Source organism: Salvia hispanica, chromosome 3, assembly GCF_023119035.1.
Source record: "Salvia hispanica cultivar TCC Black 2014 chromosome 3, UniMelb_Shisp_WGS_1.0, whole genome shotgun sequence".
NCBI classification, from domain to species: domain Eukaryota; kingdom Viridiplantae; phylum Streptophyta; class Magnoliopsida; order Lamiales; family Lamiaceae; genus Salvia; species Salvia hispanica.
Genome location: NC_062967.1, coordinates 46,022,514 through 46,042,256, shown reverse-complemented (window position 1 = coordinate 46,042,256; position 19,743 = coordinate 46,022,514). Strand labels below are relative to the sequence as shown.

The 19,743-nt window shown below is 33.6% G+C and overlaps 4 protein-coding genes across 5 annotated transcripts; 3 read left to right on the top strand and 1 right to left on the bottom strand.

Annotated features, from left to right (window-relative positions):
- The first annotated feature begins 703 nt into the window (after positions 1-703).
- Positions 704-1,895, top strand: LOC125212470 (uncharacterized protein At4g22758-like). The gene is made up of 2 exons (XM_048112655.1): positions 704-1,371; positions 1,467-1,895. Exons 1-2 carry the CDS (start codon positions 1,140-1,142, stop codon positions 1,646-1,648), a joined length of 414 nt encoding a protein of 137 aa, XP_047968612.1. The 5' UTR covers positions 704-1,139; the 3' UTR covers positions 1,649-1,895.
- A 3,780-nt stretch (positions 1,896-5,675) lies between these two features.
- Positions 5,676-6,561, top strand: LOC125212468 (protein C2-DOMAIN ABA-RELATED 10-like). The gene is made up of 3 exons (XM_048112653.1): positions 5,676-5,911; positions 5,994-6,089; positions 6,153-6,561. The coding sequence occupies exons 1-3, from the start codon at positions 5,804-5,806 to the stop codon at positions 6,429-6,431; spliced, it is 483 nt and encodes a 160-aa protein (XP_047968610.1). The 5' UTR covers positions 5,676-5,803; the 3' UTR covers positions 6,432-6,561.
- A 186-nt stretch (positions 6,562-6,747) lies between these two features.
- On the top strand, positions 6,748-10,361 carry LOC125212467 (protein RBL-like). 2 transcript variants are annotated; one of them, XM_048112650.1, is made up of 6 exons: positions 6,748-6,798; positions 7,593-7,737; positions 7,864-7,962; positions 8,638-9,725; positions 9,793-9,926; positions 10,126-10,361. In XM_048112650.1, the coding sequence occupies exons 2-5, from the start codon at positions 7,719-7,721 to the stop codon at positions 9,904-9,906; spliced, it is 1,320 nt and encodes a 439-aa protein (XP_047968607.1). In that variant the 5' UTR covers positions 6,748-6,798; positions 7,593-7,718; the 3' UTR covers positions 9,907-9,926; positions 10,126-10,361. The 2 variants fall into 2 exon arrangements, with proteins under 2 accessions (XP_047968607.1, XP_047968608.1); XM_048112651.1 differs by having other exon boundaries at positions 10,074-10,361.
- Positions 10,362-10,832: 471 nt separating this feature from the next.
- On the bottom strand, positions 10,833-11,609 carry LOC125212469 (MLP-like protein 28). Its single transcript, XM_048112654.1, has 2 exons — positions 11,391-11,609; positions 10,833-11,233 (listed from the first exon to the last, which is right to left on the bottom strand). The coding sequence occupies exons 1-2, from the start codon at positions 11,575-11,577 to the stop codon at positions 10,974-10,976; spliced, it is 447 nt and encodes a 148-aa protein (XP_047968611.1). The 5' UTR covers positions 11,578-11,609; the 3' UTR covers positions 10,833-10,973.
- Between the last annotated feature and the right edge of the window lie 8,134 nt (positions 11,610-19,743).

Here is a 19,743-nt window from a genome sequence, read left to right as displayed (position 1 = left end):
TTGTTCAAATACTTAATTTGAATAAATATCAACAAAATTATCAAATAGATATTTCTATACAAAAAAAAAAAAAAAAAGTGACGGAGCAAAAGTAAAAGGAAACTTAAAAAAATATACTACTATGAATCTTTTGGAATATATCGAGTAGCTATCTCAATCATGAAATTACAATTTTATTTTTATTTAGATTATAAGATTAAACACTATGACAAGAGTTTGATAAAGTTTTATGTACCCAACCCTACCTAAATATTGCATACAAGATACGTTAAAAAAGTTATCATTATTTTGATTCAATATATTAAGAAGATTGGAATAATGGTAACAATGTAACATTAAATAAGTTCAGTAATTGTTAGTAATTATAATTAAATATAAAATCGAAAAGATGAAGGCTTCCCTGCCTCTTCCTAGTTTGGCCTCTCAGTGTATTTATGAGTTTCCTTTTCAACTGCAAGACCACATGTCGTTGAATAGAATTTTGACTTATTGTAAAAGAATTCATGTTATACCATCTAACCAAGGCAACTTGTGAATTTTTTTAGTAATTTTTCGTTAAGGAAAAAATAAAAACAATAAATAATAAATCAACGGTCGCGAAACACTGGGTTTTTATCCTAACAAAATCCAGCTCACACGCAGCGGCGGATATCATATTTTTCAAATAAAACGTCTGAAAAAATAAAATTAATCACATTCGTAACCTAACCCTAATTGGAGATTGCATTCACATTGCGCTATTATAAATCCACACATCCATCTCTCCGCCTTTGCGTAATCACAACTCTACCTAATTCCTCTCCGTTCAATTCGAATCGATTCCTCCCAAATTTCCTGTTTCAATTCCTCTTTCCAGTTGTGCGATCATCCAAAACGATTCACAGTTTTCCTTTGTGAATGGTGGAAATCTCGGGCGCACAATTGATGGTCATCCCTTCTTCTTCTATTCAAAGAAGAGGGGTTTCGCTTTCGACCGCTACCTCATTCTGCTTCGGCTCTTGCATGGAAGGCTGGTACTACCGCTGCCAAGGCCTCGACCCGTGAACGTGAACTCACTCCAGATTCTATTTTTTTTCTCTCTCCAATTTTCCCCCTTTTTGATTTAATCTCACTCGTAAAAGAAAATCGAAGAAAAAACAATGTTGCTTTACAAGCAGAAGAAGAGTCAGGCGGCGAAGGTGAAGCGGTTCCTGATCAGCGTTACGTTTCTGGGTAGCGCCGGTCCAATCCGGTTCGTGGTGAAGGAAGAGGAGCTCGTTGCAGCTGTGATTGATACGGCGCTGAAATCGTATGCGCGCGAGGGCAGGCTCCCTATCCTTGGATCTGATCTCAACAATTTCATGCTCTATTGCCCGATTGCTGGAACTGAAGGTAATCTATTAAAAATTCAAGTTCAATTTTGTGTATTGCTCTGTTTTTCCCCAAATTTAAGGTTAAATTAATAGTGTATATGTGTTGTGTTACAGCTCTGAGTCCATGGGAGACGATCGGATCAATGGGCGTTCGGAATTTTGTGCTGTGCAAGAAGCCTGAAGCGGAGAAGGAGAAGGAGAAGGCGAATGAGAGCGAGAAGCTGCCCCGCAAGGGATCCGGAAGCTGGAAATCATGGTTCAATAAATCACTCAATTCAAAGATATCTTCCCATTGAGATGGTTTTATTATCTATATTTTGTTGGTTTGTTTCGGCTCGGTGGGGAATTGGTGTTGAAATAGCTTGAACCTTTGGTTCTGGTTCTGGAGCCCTGCTTTATTTTGATTCAGTCACTTCTTCTTTTCTTCTTTTTTTCAATTGTACTCTTCATTGATTATACAATTATTTTGATTTTGATTTGTTAATCTTCTCTTGTCAGTTGAACTCTTCATTGAATTAATACAATCATTTATATTTTGATTCAGTCAGTTCTTGTTTCTCTTCTCTTTGCCAAAGTAGTTTCGGACTCATTCAGACCAATTACCAAACGATGTTAGGAGTAGTATATTAGTGCACATCCGTGAGGTCCGTTGTTGTGTCTCTTAAATATTGATGTTTGATTAATTGGAGTACTAGTATATTCTTATGACTTGAATGCTAGGAGTAGTAATTTTTAGTAGGGTATAAGTAATTCGTAGCATTGATCTTACAATCCTTTTGGGCTTTCTTCTTGGCAATCGGATCACCTGGGCTGTTGATTGGAGTGTAATTGGTTTGTGAGTGCGACTCATTTATGGCTAAATCGAGGTCCAGAATCTCCAGATTTAGTAAGTATATTGGATACTTTCGCGATTTTTTAGAATTTAACTTAAATTTTAATACTAATATTTAAAAGTAAAAAAGTTACTTATTGTAAAAAAGTACGTATATACTTTTACCATAAAGAAATTTTGATGAATTATACTGTAGGCAAATACTGATTCTGAACATGGCCTTTGGATCAACTAGTAAAATGTAAAATTAAATACGCCAATTCAGCACGGATCTTTTTGATATCATCGTGGCCTTCCTAAGCTAGTGTATTTTAAGGTGCTTGCAATTCATTCTTACATATATTTATAAGTTAAATATCGTAGAGCGTACTCAACATGGAGCCTCCGTCCCATCCCCTGGTGCGGGATGGCTTAGGCACACGTTTGTGGGTGCCATGTGAAGGGGGGCCATGGGCGGAGCCAACCCATTGGATTTTTAAGCTCATCTTAAGATGCATGGCCAAAGGCCAAATACATTTCGATGTTAAATTAGAGGACCCATTCCCACCAAGGAATCAAAATCAATCCTTCAAAATTTGAAAAAAAACCCATAAAACTTAAATTATACTCCCTCCATCCTATAATAGATGTCACATTTTTTCTTTCCAACAAAAGATGTCATATTTTCTTTTTGAAAAAAAAGTTCTATCTCACATCAATATATAAAAATATATTTTCTCTCTACACTTAACATATAAAACGACATCTCCTAAAATCTCATGTCATCGTTCAAATATGACATCCTTTATGGGACGAAGAGTACTAACTTTCTTGATTTAAATTATATTTTTCACATACCATATGGAGTATCAAATTAAAGTAATTTTACGATGATTCTAACAAATTTTCCGATAAAAAAATTTACACGAAATTGTAATTTGTATGGAGTATATTTCTTTAACGACTTACAAATTAATGCTCTTCATTGCATTGCTAGATGCCCTAAGTCAATGTACATAATGCCCTAAGTTCAATGTACACAATGCTAAAAAAATTATAATGTTGTTTAAGTATGTTTCAAAATATAATGTCCTGAGTGCAATATATGTAATGTTTTAAGTATAGTGTATGTAATGCTTAGAGTTCAATGTAGATATTACCGAAAAAATTGCAATGTTTGTTTAAATATGTTTTGAAGAGCATAGAAGATATAATGGCTCATATATTTTAGTATAATTTATTAAAGTAATTGAATGTTGACCATATAAGTTAGACAAATATTGAGAATTAGAAGGAAAAACTAGTTAGAAAGAGATATTTGAAGGCTATTAGGTAAAATTAATGAAAAGAGAAGAGTTGAAAATATATTTTGAAGAGCTTATAAAGCTACTATTAAATATTATTAGCCCGAATGAACACCCCATACACTTCATTAGCGGTTGAACCACAAAATTAAATACTACTCGCACATGGCTTTAACAAATGTTCGTTTCCTTTGTTATTCTGTTTGCATATGTAATTCTCAAATGTCATGTGTATTATTTTAATATTATTTGTTGTCGAACGAGGTTTGTACATGGATGTTGACCTTTTGAATAATTTGTATTGGTTGTTTGTTGCTAAATTATCGATAGGTTAGGTAGGAATATAATTGCATCTTTTATACCAAGATAATGTTTATGCTTCATTTGTCTTATCAATAAATATTAATCTTAAACAGAAAGTTGACCCCAAAATGAGTAATTGAATTTTTTATTCAGTCCATTTGTGTGTACGGTCGTGCGTACGGAAAATGAATAAGATGCAAAAATCACGTGTTGGCTTATGGTTCTAATCATAGGCCAGTTATGTATATATGGGCTTGACCCCCGCAGTAAACTAGAGGTTAATTAGGACTCCAATTTGGAAGGCCCTTACAAAAAAAATCTACTGTATTAATATATGGAAGACAATGACTTATTCATATTTGAATAATTTGATTATAGAGCCCATTATATTTTTTTTTGCGTATATCTTGTGAAATGTTAGAAACAAAAATAATGTAGTAATAGTAATTAATTTGTAAAGCCTTGTAATGGTATCACGTATTCCTAATCATGGGATAATCTTTCTCATCAATTATTGTTTCGAGTCTTTGACATGTGGCTACAATTTGGTGAGTAACGTGAAAATCCCATCAGCTGCAACACCCACATGTGAACTACAAATTCTGATATGTCTACTTCCTTATTTGATTTGAACAACCAAATATCTATCACACATATAATGTGTTTGTCGGTATAGAATAAGTGATTGTCAAATTTTATTTTCAATCATTGAATTATGAAGATTTAACTTGAATTCATCATTTTGTCATAATTTAACTTGAATTCATCATTTTGTCATAATTTAACTTGAATTCAACTTTTATTGGTAGCGAAAACTATATCATTTCGAATTCATAATATTTCATCATGTATGTGTGTTTGTTGGTTTAGAACAAGTGACAGGTTAAAATATTGAAGTTGAAGTTGTAATCAGTTTGTAATCAGTTTGTACACCCTTCCTTAGAAACTTGATGTATACATTTTGGGAATGATATAGCTCAATTAACCTAAAATTCAAACAATCAGTTTGGGAATGATAAATGCATTTAAACAATGGAAATTATTACTCTCATACTCCCATTTTACTATAATCAATATCCCGTTATTCAATCATGGCCCAAAGGCCCGAAAATTAATCGAATGGGCCTTAAGATTAATATAGTCCAACGGGCTTGTTGAATTGGAAGAAAATAATCTAGAAAACTCTATTCTATAGAAAAAACAGAGGAAAAGGCTAAATTATCCAAATCCCAAACATAGCCACCTATTAAAATTGAAGAGAATAATTTTTTAAAATGTAATCAGAATGTTAATATATTGTAAATCAATATCACGCTGTTAACTTGTATCTCCCCAAATAATAGGAGTAATTAATTTAAATATGACAACAAGGTAAATTAGATCACATATCCAATTTGAGATAGGTTGACTAAATATAAATAGATTGTTCAAATCAAAAGAATCGAAAATATTGTTTTAATATAAATTATACGGAGTATTATTCAAGTGGAGACTTTTATGAATTGTAGTACTCATGTTGTTAGAATCAGTGATGACCATACATAATACTTATTCGATATGAAAACTGGTTTTAATTAGGACTTGCTAGTTTTTATGTTGGATGCCTCTAGAAATTTCGGTACCAGTGTGGGATTTGGGGTATCACTTTTAATTAGTGGCGGAATTCGATACTCCACGATTTATATATATAATTTAGTGGAGTACTTAGTATTTTTTATAAGTGCATTGCAGTGTAATGTGCTGTGTGTTTGGAGTCGGACACTTGTTAGTACTAAATGTAAAGTGTGTTCTCGAGGAATATGCTGTTAAATACTAGAATACTTTGATGAGACAATTTAGTAGAATGAATAAAGAGTATTCGAATTTTAGCAATCACAAACACATATTCGGAATACATCATATTATCATATACACAGAGAATATAAATTCTGGCAGAGGAGAGAAGTAAGAACGTGTGGCTGTTGAATACAAAGGCCCCTCGCCTCAAAATTGAATTAGCAGAGGCAGAGGCAGTGCATTATCGGAAACAGAAAATGGATGGTTTGGGGCTTCTCCGAATTCGGGTGGAGCGAGGTATCAACTTGGCTGTGCGCGACACCAGGAGTAGCGATCCTTACGTGATCATCGAATGCGACTCCCAGGTCCTCTCCATTTATTTTAACTACTCTTTTATTTGAGTGGAGTAGTTAGTAAAAGAAACATGAATTAGTAAGTGGTGTGCAGAGGGTGAAGACGAGAGTTGAGAAAGACAACTGCAATCCTGTTTGGAACGAAGACTTGACTATTGTTATCAAAGACATAAATGCTCCCATCACTCTGGTAAGTCCTCGTTGTTGTACAATCCACGTCCACTTAATGAATGATGAATATGTGTTATTGAAGGGGGTGTATGACCACGATACATTCACTGGAGACGACATCATGGGGAGGGCTGAAATACACATAAAGCCTTTGGTAGAATGTCTGAAAATGGGATCTGAGGATCTCCCAGATGGAACTCAACTTACTAGAATCGAGCCGAGCAGTGACAACTGGCTGTCTAAGGAGAGCTGCATCGTGTGGAACAACGGGAAGCTGCTTCAGCCCATCACTCTCAGACTCGGAGGAGGAGGCGTTGAATGCGGCCAGCTCCAACTTCAGATCGAGCCAAACGCCACTTAATCACCATCAGATTACATCTATTGCTATTAACAACAATTTGTAATTCACGGAGTAATTTGTAGTTGCAGTTTGTACTAGTACATCATTTTGGCTTACCAACTACTACAAGAATCATGCTATTCTTACACAAGAGTGGATCCAATTACAAACAATTTATTGTTTTTCAAAAACTAAACAATCACTAAATAAAACCACTGTAATTTTCATTAACAAAAATAATCATGCTATTGTAAATTTTAAAACATTAGGGGTGAATTTGCAATTTATATTGAAAAACAAATTTAGTTTTTTTCTGACGTAAGAAAATGCATTCATAAAAAAACCCAGCGCCGCACGCGCACCGCAGAAGTAGCTCAGCTATGAAGTGGTACATTTGATGAATGAAGGAATCAATTTAACTGTTTCTATATGATTATGTAAACTTGGCGCTGCTGAACATAGGAATTTTGAGGCAATTCTCGTTTTTCAATTTTTATTCAATTAGGTTTTTTATGTATTTGTATAATGAATTGATTTTCCTGCGCTTTATCATGCTTTCCTTCGATTTTGGCTTCCTTGACAAATATTTTGGTGATGCTGGGTATGCTTATTTACCTGAACTCACTTATGCTATTTGTATTTGATGGCATGAAAATGCCATTTTAAATCAAGCATCGAATACGAAATAGAAGTTAGCATATATGAGTGGATTTAGCCTATCACAAGAAATACTAGAAATTTATTTCCTCCTTTGCTGTCTAGTGGTTTTAAGTCCTTTAAGTAGGAATGAAGTTGTATTGAAATATTTGATGTGTTTCTGCTTGATCGGTAGTTTGGCTTAGCACATATGTTAGGTGTTTTTATAGTAGTGTTAAAAACTGAATAAGATTTTTTAATGTATATTCGTGAGAACTGAGAAGAACAGTCTTTTGTACACCAAATATGTAAAACAAAAATCATCACCATTCACCAATGTCTCCTGAATGAAGATTTAATGAGTGTAAAAAACGGCCATATGCTCAACTGATTTCTTTTGGTTGTGCATATTGAAAGAACAATCATGATTTTGTGATAATTTGAGGTGTGTGTGCGGGGGGTTGGATGAGTATTTTACAATTTGTTTTTACTTTCATATGTTGATAGATTTGGATTAATTTCTTCACTGCATTTTGCCATTTGTAGAATCACAGTATCCACTGGATTCTGGAGCTGGCTTAATGGGTTCGTGTTTAATTTGTGTGTATGCCTGAGAGGTATATCATTTGGTTTTTCGTCAGAAAGAAGCAAATTTGAAACTTCTGGTGCACCATGAAAGCTCCCATTATTGGTAATTTTCTTTCTTTTTTCGTGGCAGGTTGTATCATTCTTCTTTTTTCGTGGCAGGTTGTCTATTCCTCATGTTGTTTTCTTCTCTACTTGAACTTTAAAAGTTTTGTTTTTGGGTCTCATGCAGATCCACTGCAGGGTGATTTTCCCGAAGTGATAGAGGAGTATTTGGAGTATGGTGTTATGAAATGTATTGCATTTAATCGCCGTGGAAACCTTCTTGCTGGTAATACTTTTGCTATAGTTTTTAAAATCTCTTTCAATTTATTTATTGCTTTATTTTACTATGTATTGTCAATAATATAACTAAATTGGGTCTCTGAAAAGCGAGCAAGTTGCATATCATACTGGTCTTGCATGAGTGGAGAAAGTATTCTCATACAGCTCTAAAATTTGTTCAAGTTTGTACTTGGAACTTTCCAATATTTCCAGAGTAAATTTAGCTTGCTATATTAATGCTATTATGTTTTAGTCCACTCTTTGATTTGATTTTACCAGGTGTATAATCTGCATGTTCTTTTGATACTGCTAGCTCCATTCTTAGAGCCAAAACTTATAGACCTCTAGCATTGATTGTTATTGATTCAAAGTAAAGATCCTTTCTATTCCTTAATTCCTTATGTGAAGAAATTCTTATAGCTTGTGGTCTTACTGCGCAAGACATGCCTTGATGCAGTTACTCTTTGCACTTTCTGATCCATATGGGCAAGAGGTAAATATGGTAGCCAGTAGCCTTGAACTTGATTATTGTACCTTATCACTAATAAAACTTCTCAACTTCGAACTTTTTGTACCTAACAAAGTTGGCAATACCTGATCATTCTTGTTTTCCTTGTTCCATTTTCCCTTTGTGGTCTTTCAAATTACAACCATTGTAACTTTTCTATGTTTAATATGCCAGCTGGGTGCTCCGACGGAAGTTGTATCATATGGGATTTTGAAACCAGAGGCATTGCAAAAGAATTAAAAGATAAGGACTGTGCTGTGGCAATAACAAGTGTTTCTTGGTCCAAGTATGGCCACTGCATACTTGCTGCAGCTATAGATAAGTCTCTGACTCTTTGGGATGTTGTCAAAGGAGAGAGAATGGCTCGAACTGTACTACAACAAACGCCTTTGCGTGCTTGTCTCCATCCTGGTTTATCCAACCCGTCAATTTGCTTAGCTTGTCCTCTGTCATCAGCCCCCATGATTGTCGACTTGCTTACAGCGACCACAATTGTGCTTCCTGTGTCATTGTCTGACATAGGAAATGGTGCCACCCCTCCGTCTGGTAATAAAATTCCAGATGGATCTACTCCTTTTTCACCGGGTATTGCGTGCTTCAGCAAGTATGGCGATTTGGTTTATGTGGGAAATTCCAAAGGAGAGATACTAATTATTGATAGTGTAAGCATCAAAATACGTGGTATGTTTTCTATACCAGGGAGCGCGCTGATAAAGAATATTGCATTTAGCAGAGGTGGACAATATCTTCTGACAAACTCAAATGATAGAATTATCAGAATCTATGAAAACCTTTTGCCACTGAAAGACGGGCATGAAGTGCTGGACAGAGCAAACCAGGAATCCATTGAGCAAGATGAAGTACAAAGACTGAAGCATGCAGGATCGGGGGCTCTAGCTCTTTTCCGGGAGTTTCAGGATTTGATCACCAAAGTGCATTGGAAAGCACCGTATTTTAGTGGTGACGGTGAGTGGGTTGCTGGAGGTTCTGCTAGCAAAGGAGAGCATAAGATCTATATATGGGACATGGATCGGCGTCTTGCAAAAATTCTGGAGGGTCCAAAAGAAACATTGCTAGATTTGGCCTGGCATCCTGTCAAACCTATAATTGCTTCCGTTTCCTTGACTGGAATTGTTTATTTGTGGGCGAAGGATTGTACTGAGAACTGGAGTGCATTTGCTCCAGATTTTAGAGAGCTCGAGGAAAATGAGGAATATGTGGAACGTGAAGATGAGTTTGATTTGATGCCTGAAACAGAGAAAGTGAGCAGTGCTTTTGTTTTTTATAATTCTTTGATGTTTCCATGCTAAGATGTTGATATATTTTCAGGTGAAAGAGTTGGATATCTACAAAGACAGAGACATTGATATTGTGACAGTTGAGGAAGGATATTCTGCCTTGAGTGATTCAGACATGTCACAGGAAGAAATATTGGTCATCTAAGAAATCATGAAATCCAGAATGTAAGATTTTTTGTGTTATCAAGATTCAGCTTATCATTCTTTTTCATTTAAGTCATGTTACAACATACTAAATCTTAGCACTTAATATTATATATATACTACATTGTTCGCCTCTTCAATTCAAGGATTGCAATTATTTTGAAACAGAAATTGTGAGAAGCAGAAAGTAATCTCCTTGGAACTGTAATTTGTCTTGTAGCTTGAGGGTTCTAGTGAAGATAAGATGTCTCAACAGCAGATGAGGGAGATCATCTATAGCCTAGGATTCGAATAGGGCATCGATTCATGTGATAACAACTCTGGTTAGGAACAAGTACGCCTCTATATTGCTTCCTGCACTCAAATTTTCTTGTCAAAATACTACAGTTGGATTGTTGTGTTTTGTTATGTTGTCAGATTTTTCGCTGTCTTGGATAAATTCCTTGATTCTTCTCAGTTCATTGAATTCCCTAGGAAATACGAACTGTATACTTTATTAGAAATTTTAGCATGCATAGTGAATCTACAAATCTTCTCACATTATCTTGTATGGATATATGTTTGTATGGAATGAACGAAGGGAGTATATGATATTACTAAAACCCAAACGAGACGTTTGTTTCGAGTGATACAATGGATTGATAAAAATAACCCAAGCTAATATACTATTCACTTCGATACATTGATTAATTTTAAGCTTGTTTGGTCATTTTATACATCCATATATAGTTATAAAACGATATCAATTACTGCATTCCAAAATTTTAAAGTTAGCATGCAGAAGATTCATTGTGTTAATGCAGTTTGAAGATAAATTGACCGCAAATGAAAACTAGACTATAGTTTTTTTAGTTTCAATTTTAAAATAAATTACTGTATTTATTTTGAATTGTTTGACAGAAAGCCAAAGTTGTGAGACATAGGATCTGACATTGGTAAACCCACATAGTATTATAAAAACACATTAGCACACAATGTAACAAGTTGAACTTGGACAAGCAAATCACAGACAGCACCCAGATTTCACACCTAGCAATAATTATATAAGACCTTCTAGATTTAATTAATTTATTTTTGTTTGAGAAGGTAAGCATCAATGTCTTTGGCCATGGTCCCAAGAAATTGAAGATGAGAGTGTGGATGAGGCACATCTTCATTAACCTTGTCATATTCCACACTCCATTTCACTGTATTCACACCTCCAGCTTCGAGTGTCGCTTTGAAGCTTTTGAAGTACTTGGTAACCTCTCCGTCAATGAGCTCGAACGTGATTGACTTATTCACTTCGTCCAGTGCCACGATCTTGTCCGTAGCAATCACAGGAACACCTAAAACACGATAAAAAAATATATTGTGATGACATATTGGTGTGAAAATATTCTCCCTCGTTGGAGTGCGAAGGATGTAAACGAAATGAAGGTTTTCTCGCATGATAAATTTACACACTCGATCATCTTAAAATAAAATAAAAATAGACATTGTTACCCATGACATAAGTCCAGAGCCTAACGGAGCCGATGCTCTTTCCGTCTCCTTCGAGCACTTGAACGCTTTGCAGCTTGTCGGGGCAAATTGAGGGCATGAGGTAGGCTTTGCTGTGGTAAATATCGAAGAATTTATGGGGTGATGATGCTATTGGGGTTTGGAGCTCGAGTTTATGAAGTTGAGCCATTGCTTGGTTTTGGTTAGTAAAAATCAAGTAGAGCTTATGGCTCTACTTATATTGGATTCGAGAGGGAGTGCAATTGATCCATTGTAAGAATTTATTCGACATAGCAATTGGTGGGACTAATATTCTACGCATATTTTGACTTTATGAGCACACTAGATTCTTAATTTATTTATAAATATGTATAATTATAAATCTATAGTGCTTTAGCTGAAAGTGGTTTTAACTTTTAAAGTGCTTTATTGAGCTACAAAAAAGGAAAGTTTGATACTAAAAAAAGGTGAGACAAGAATAGAGAAAAGTTTATCCATTATTGAGTACAATGGAGAATGATTGAAAACAAAGATGCTGCCGAAAATGTGCATGATTCATTCAGTGAAAGAAACTGTGTACTTATCAAATATTGGAAGAAATTTAGTGAATTCTGACGTGGCAAAGGTACTAGTACTCCACATGTTATATTACGTTCAATAATAATTAGGGGTTTTTTTAGCTGTGTTATTAGGAAAATATTAATCCTAAAACCTTATTTGCCTAGTTTTATTGCTTACCACCGCAAAGCCCAAAATTTCGAATTTTCTAGCGAGTGGTTGCAATATCTGCCAAATTATATATCAAATGTTATTTATGAAGATTAGTAAACTTGTAAAATAAGTTTATATGATATAATAGAGTGGCTCAATTGAAAACTATCTTAAAATGCGAACTTGAAAACTTATAAGTTGGAAACACAATCATTTACTTCAACCGTTATGTTTTATATATTTGTTATCAACTGATATATTTTATGCTTCAAAGTTCAAACTGATAAATTTCTTAACTTCATTTGATGATAGTTCTCATATAAATCACTCCCTATATACATTGTCATTTTACTTTTTTAGTATGAAACTCTAAAAATATTAAATCATAGTACAAATTAAAAGAAAGTAGTATGTAGAAGTAGATATTACAGCCCAAGCCCAAATCCTTACATCGTTGGTTATTAATTGGGCCTCTGGGCCTGACCTCTACAGTAAAGTTTAATATACACGGTCTGTTCGATATCTCAATGCACAATAGTAATTCATTGTGTATATTTGTTTTTTAATTATTTATCTAATAATTTTAATAGCATTACATCAAGCGTAAAACTGTGCTGAGTGTATATAGTTTAGTCAATTAATTTTTCTAAAAGCCGTTAAATTAGACATGAATGGTGACAAGTCTTGAATTAATTAGGTTGTTGATATATTTGAATAGATTAGGCAGTCAATCATAAAATCAAAAAAGGAAATCTAAGTGACAGCAGAATACATACAAAATCTTGATAACCTTAATTCAGAAGAGTCAGATATAAAAGTTGGAATGGGAATGTCGTTCCAAATTTCTCTTCTTTTTTGTTGGTTTACTCTTTCCTTTTCTTGGCTCTTAATTTACAGTGGTCCTCACTTTCCATACTTATTTCTCATACTCTCAAATCTTTGAGGTTGGTCCCCTCACACTCACACACAACACTCATCAAATTATTATATTTCATCCTTAACTAAGTGGACCTTCATGTCTTTATTCCCTTCATAAATTGGGATAGCATCACCAATTGTTTAAAATTTCCTAATACTATGCGGAGCTAGCTTGTGTTGTAACAATTACTTACACATTAACGCTGCATAGTTTAAATTAGGTTAATAATTTAATATGTAATCCCCTTATAAGTAATCTCTTTTTTTTGAATATTTGGATACAATGCACATGTTCCACACATGCATAGGTATTACTATTTCACAAGTGTAATTCATATTTTTGGTAAGGTTGAGATCTGACATGAATAAGTATATAATTATGGGATGTTGAGGGGGATGGAGGTGACCTTCATTGATAATTATTAATGACATTAGTAATAAATATGGTATGCATTTGATTGGTTGATGCAACCATCCATCATCATAAAGGACTTTCCCCACCACCCTGTTTTGGCTATTCTTCTTAACTTCATAATCGCCAGCTTTCATTTTCTTATATTGGATGAGAGGACAAATTCCAACTCCATACTTGTTTCTAGGTCAATCTAGAGGAGCACTAGATAAACTAATTTCTTTCACTAAAAAAAATATCATAAAATAAAATAGTATGTTAATTTGTATTTTAAATATATTATATGTCTAAAAATTGTCTTTATTTTGGCATCCAATTAAAATTAATAAAAACATATGAAAGTGTCCCAAAAAATAAAAAAAGATGTCATTTGACAAATATATCTTCAACTCAAGGACGCCTTTCTTTGCGCTTCACATTTCAAAATTTTCCAATACAAGTAGTCGTGTCTCTAATTTTATGTCCTTATAAGATGAGTTTGTTGTACTGTTTATTTGTTTTATAGATTATCGAATCATAAATTAATGTTATGTGCATAAATTTATTCAATATTGTAATTTGATTATATATATAGTTTATATTTCAAGCACGCTTGAGGTTCGGGGGTGGGACTGTGCGTCGCAAGGGAGAGGTCGGGCCTAGATCACGATTGTTCGTTGACCATGCCGCGAATGTGGTTTTGTTAGTTGACCATGCCGTGTATTATTTTCCTTTTTTGTATTTTATATTTCCTTTTTTGTCTCATTTAATTTTCTAATATTTTTAATTTTAATTATGATAAAAAATAGTATAAGAAATTATCCATAAAGAAATCGCCATTTTTCAGTAGCTTGTACAAATCTGTGTGCAACAATCACTATTACCAAATTGAATTTCTAGGGTGTATTTTCAAAACTAAAATTTATATAGTCCATGATTTTTTTGGAAAGCCCCTGTATATATAGTGGTATCATTCTAACTGGTATTAATAAATACGAAAATTAAATGGATTATCTATTGTTGTACGTACCCTCACATGTCATGTAATATAAACTAATTGTTCATGAATGAGTGATATTTAATGTTGAATCTACCTGGCTCAGAAAATCATATTGAGTGAGAAAATTTCATCTCCAAGCAATTACTACGTACGTAGCATATTTGGTGGGGTACATGCAATTTTAGGCTCAGTTTGTGTCGTTGATGTTATTAATATCCAATTATCAAAGCTCGTTTGTTAAGAGGTAAGACCATACGTGTTGAGCTAATTAAATCATTCTCCTAATTAATCACATGGTCATGTGAATATGAATATTTAGTTTGAAGCATAATGTTATAGGATCAATCGCATGAAATTAGAACTATGGTGTTTTATAGGATTCTCATCAAGATATCGACAGTTTTAATCAATATCAGATAAATAAAGAATCGTTATCGACATATATGCAATCACTACTTAATGGTTGTTGCTAAAGTGACTTCTCCTTGTACTCCTCCCTTTTGTTTTATTGCTTGAGCATTGGTCGATGAAGTCTTGAGTGTTGGGTTTGTTGGCTCTTTTAGTACGGTCTTGTTGGTATAGGTGTATTTTGCTTTCTTAGCTTGTTTAGTTTTTTTTTGACCGTGTCTTGAATTGCTCCCTCAATTTACATGTAGTTTGATTTCTTTACATGTATCGAAAAATAAATTCAACATGTACACGATAAATTAACATAAAAAACTTATACATTTGAGTGTGGTAGGTATTGGTCGACACGCAATATAATACACTATGTAGGAGCAAACATTCATTTTGAGGATGGTGGAAAACTTTCTAGCTCGTTGACAAATTGATTAGTCTTACAATTAATTCTCGCTTTTAAGAATCTTTCGAAATATGTGCTGTATATATATATGCAAAATTAAATAATCTCTCATTCCAATAAGAATTGTTTTATGTTTTTTAGTTAAAAGATGCAATTCCCACGAAGTTTCTACGCCTAGTTTATGGATCTCTTCACCTTGAGAACACCTACCTTTAGTTACGCAAAACAGTGGCATCGAAACACCAAATGCTCAATACACTAATACTCATTTCTGGAGCAGCTTCGAAAATTTTAGAATTATTCAAATATGTATACATCTTCATGTAATTTATAAAGCAATCTTATCCTGTTTCATTAAGTTTCCTTTGAAGTAAAATTTATAGAAGCTAATACTAGCATCACTTTTGTAAATTAGTGGCATGTTTAGAATTTTATACTAATATTGGATTAGATATATACTAGAGTCTTATAAATATTGTTTGATTAATGAATTGACGCGGTATTAATTTGACACAATGTCACTTATAATTAGTCTTTGATTTATGAATCTTAGCACACACGATTAAATTTCTGGTAATCTCATATCAATTTAGTTATGAAAATCGAAACTATATAATTAATGTGTGCAAGGACTAATGAATATAGGATTGCGTTCACAATCTTGAGAATGCGTGTTGGACATGTGAGAGGGACAGGCATCCCTCATTCAGAAAGATAATCAATTACAAGCTTTTAATTCAATTAAAGCACTCTCCAAATAATTCTCTCATCGTTTCGCTCACAAACCTAATTTAGGTTTCTCATGGTTTTTTTCCCAAAAAAAATAGTACTCCCGTATTTGTTTTTTATTTTTGCGATGAGGGAAAAAGTCCTCAATTATATCTTTGTATTATACTATTACATAAAATTATCCAGAAATCATAAAGTACAGACAATTATAGTGCATAAATTAATTTATTTACGTTAATATTTAATTTATTAATATGAAAGCTTTGATGAGCAATCAGGGAACAATGATGGAAAAAATCATTCATTTTAATATTTAAGCAACTAGCTAGCTAGTAAAGTATTTATACTTTGACGTATCTATTTAAAAAAGTGAACCCTAGCTTCCATGCACAAATATAGCCTGTTTGTGAATTTTTCGACATATTAACAATATTTTCTTTGCCTTTTTAAGCACTTGTCTGAAAAAAAAAGATAGATAGACTAGCTAGATTCAATAGACATACAATGTTGTACAGTGTAAATTAATCTCACTGTGGTTTTGAATTATCAAATCTGTCCCCTAAAAATCAAGAATTTGGTCAGAAAGTTATTATAGCCTCATTAGTGAATATTGCAGCGTCTTAACACTGTCAATTTGGTCAGTGCCCCATTTTTTTCTTGCCAATAATTCCAGCTAGCAAAGAATTTAATACACTATTTAAAAAAGGAATGGGTAGTAGATGCAAATGAGTAACTACAGCAATTAATACAACCACAGTAATGTCTTGACAGAAGAAGGTACATACATCATTTTGAAAAATTAAAATAAAACAACTTGATGCTGCAAATATCATTTCATCTCCTATTCTAATGTTGATAACAGTTATCGGAATATGAGATGAAAAACTATTAACAACCTTTTTTTTCCCCTGCTCTACTGACCAAGAACAGTCATGCTAGCTACATTAAATTCTAATTCAGAAAGAGAAAAAAAGATGATGAGTGAAGGCTGATAGTGGAATTAACTTACACAAGCTTTTTTTCTAGCAGAAATCCAAAAAAGGCCTCATGCAATTTTGTCACCTAGTTATGAAGTGGGTTTGGGCCGGTGTGAACCAATCTCTTCTCCTCATCATAAAAACCCGGTCTGGGCGGACCGGCCGGTTTTCCGAAAAACCGGAATTTTCTCGTTGGAGAGGCGGCGGAAGCGGCGGCGGTGACGTGGGTTTTGTCGGCTTGCGATAGAGAACAAAGTTGGGAGAGAATTAAGAGGAGGCCAAGAGAGAGTGGAGCAATTCTTGAAGTGGGATCCAATCTTTTTCTCTCTCCTCTAGTAGGGAGTGTCATTTTTAGAGAGAGAATGTGGGTTGTTAAAGTGGGGCGGGAGAGGAAGAAATGAAAAAGATGTATAAATAGGTAAAAACTGGTGAGATCGTTTACACTGACACTCTAGCTAGTGGTATAGTAGTAGTAGTAGTAGTACAATATTAATCTAAGATAATATCACTTGGAAAATTCAATATTGACCCTTGATTCATGGAAGCTTCACCTCTGAATCTTCCAATTTAAGTAGGTGCAACAATGTTAATAAAGTATGGTTTTTGATATGCATGTAATTAGCTAGAGAGAGAGAGGGAGGGGAATGGGGGGTTGTGGTATTAATTAATAGGCGGTTTCGACGAGTCAAGAAATTAATATGAATGTGGAAATGGAGGCCACTGTGAAACGTGATCTTCTAGTACCAATTTTGTTTGCCCCTCTCCAAGAAATTTTTTCTCTTTTTTTCTTTCAAACATAGCTAGGGTTCAGGGCTAGTTAGGGTAATTCATTTATACGAGGTATGTGTATAAGAATAATTCATATCTAGGCTTATTGTACACTCACCTTAAATTATTATTTTTATTTTTCTAAATGAAGAATTTTGTCCAACTTAATACCTACATTGGTTATATTCCCATAAATTCACCTAACTTTCAATATTTTTATCGAACGTTTTGAATCTATCATGCCCAATTCTTATTCATTTGTCTAATTTTTCTCAGGAGGTGGGAACGATTAGAGAGAAATGGAGAGATGTAGAAGAATTTTGTTTTTTTAAATCATTATTTTATAAATATTTAATACTGAGGTTTTAATTATTATGGTAGTTTTAATCTTGCAGTTTCAATTTTTTTCCAGTTTATTTGTAAGATGACCAGTCAAAATCTCGGGTATTAGTAAATTTTTTTAAAATTAAGTGGTTTGACGTCGTAACGTATGTGTGCGTGTCCGACTGTCTTTTTTTTTTTAAATGTATTTACATTTCTATTTTGTATACATGATAGATGATTTCTTTAAAAAGCTCTATGGTCACAATTTTAACAAGGATACTTTAGTAATTTTTTTTTCTAGTTTTTCTTAACTTTTATAGGTGACTTAAGCAAAAGTCCCCTGTAATAAGAGAAGCTAATGAGTATTGACTCCAAACGAGCATGGGCTCGTGTCCCTCTCTAGAACTGAGAGCCGAATCACTGAACACAAGTTGAATTCAAACCCATTGTGGTTGAGATCTACAGATTCAAGCTTTGTAATTTCACAAATCCACTCTAGACAAACCCTTCCCTAAAATATGAATTTTTGGTATGGTTTGTGATGATGATGAAGAAAATATTGTGAAGCTATTAGTTTTTCTATAAATTATACTTCTTTCGTCCCAAGATAATTGACTCACATTTCTTTTTGGGACGTCCAAGATAAGTGAATCATTTCATTTTTGGGCATTCTCTCTCATATTTTTTTTCTCTACTTTATTAACTATCTTACTTTATTCACTTTCCACTTTAATAACAAAACCCATTTTCTTAAATCCCGTGCCGAAATTTTTTGGCTCACTTATCTTGGGACGGAGGGAGTAATTGTTTCGAATTCGTCTTATTCCATAGGCACGAGGGAGAGAAGGCGGAGGAGCTCGAGCGGCCTTATCCCGACAGCATTGGGGATGAGAGAGAATTCATTGGGAGATTTGAAAAATATGAACATCTTTTCGTCAATGAAAAATGTATACAAAAATAATTATTATTTAAATAACAACTTTTGATTGACTTCTACACTTCTAGTCCAATCCGTAACTTATAAAACTAGTTAATTGAATCACGACTTTTGTAAAATTTTGATGAAATTTATTGTGACTTTTGTATTTTTCATCACTATATCTTCACAAATTACATAAGAATAATCTAAAACCGGCCATAATAATGTAGAACAATGCTAAATTTATCCAAAAGTTAACCTAAAATTATGGTTTAAATGACAATTTTCCTAAACCGTCTCATCTGTGGACAATAGAGATTAATAAGAAATTAGTAAAGTAAAAGAGTTGAGAGAAAAAATAGATAAAGTATGAGAGAGAAATGAAAAAGGTAAGAGACAGACGGAGTAAAAGTGATAAAGATGAGAGAACGTTTTCAATTTTAGAATGAGATTTTTTTTGTGGACACACAAAAGGACAAAATGAGAATATTTTTTGTGGACAGATGAAGTATTACTCTCCCCCGTCCTCTAAAAATAAAAACTATGTCCATTTTGGTCCATTCCCTAAAAGTAGAAATTTTCTTTCTGTATGTCTCTAATTTTACTAATTTTGCATTAAAATACGTCGTATCCAAAGTTCTTATATTCACGGGATGAGAGAGAGTATTTTTTTAATTATTAATAAATAGTAGTAGTATAAAATAGTTCATATAAATATTGGTTTAAAATTAATTAGTTGAATGAGAACATATTATTTGGTCCGACATTAGCCCGACGTATCCACATAGACTTATCAGAGTACGACATCTGCTGA

What these genes read in the sequence shown, in the direction of transcription:
- LOC125212470 (XM_048112655.1), top strand. Translation starts at nt 1,140, where the DNA reads ATGTTGCTTTACAAGCAGAAGAAGAGTCAGGCGGCGAAGGTGAAGCGG. An exon ending in CCCGATTGCTGGAACTGAAG is followed by an intron (nt 1,372 to 1,466) that starts GTAATCTATTAA and finishes GTTGTGTTACAG; the next exon opens with CTCTGAGTCCATGGGAGACG.
- LOC125212468 (XM_048112653.1), top strand. Translation starts at nt 5,804, where the DNA reads ATGGATGGTTTGGGGCTTCTCCGAATTCGGGTGGAGCGAGGTATCAAC. An exon ending in TCATCGAATGCGACTCCCAG is followed by an intron (nt 5,912 to 5,993) that starts GTCCTCTCCATT and finishes AGTGGTGTGCAG; the next exon opens with AGGGTGAAGACGAGAGTTGA. An exon ending in TAAATGCTCCCATCACTCTG is followed by an intron (nt 6,090 to 6,152) that starts GTAAGTCCTCGT and finishes GTGTTATTGAAG; the next exon opens with GGGGTGTATGACCACGATAC.
- LOC125212467 (XM_048112650.1), top strand. An exon ending in CCGTGGAAACCTTCTTGCTG is followed by an intron (nt 7,963 to 8,637) that starts GTAATACTTTTG and finishes TTAATATGCCAG; the next exon opens with CTGGGTGCTCCGACGGAAGT. An exon ending in TGATGCCTGAAACAGAGAAA is followed by an intron (nt 9,726 to 9,792) that starts GTGAGCAGTGCT and finishes ATATATTTTCAG; the next exon opens with GTGAAAGAGTTGGATATCTA.
- LOC125212469 (XM_048112654.1), bottom strand. Translation starts at nt 11,577, where the DNA reads ATGGCTCAACTTCATAAACTCGAGCTCCAAACCCCAATAGCATCATCA. An exon ending in GCTCTGGACTTATGTCATGG is followed by an intron (nt 11,234 to 11,390) that starts GTAACAATGTCT and finishes ATCGTGTTTTAG; the next exon opens with GTGTTCCTGTGATTGCTACG.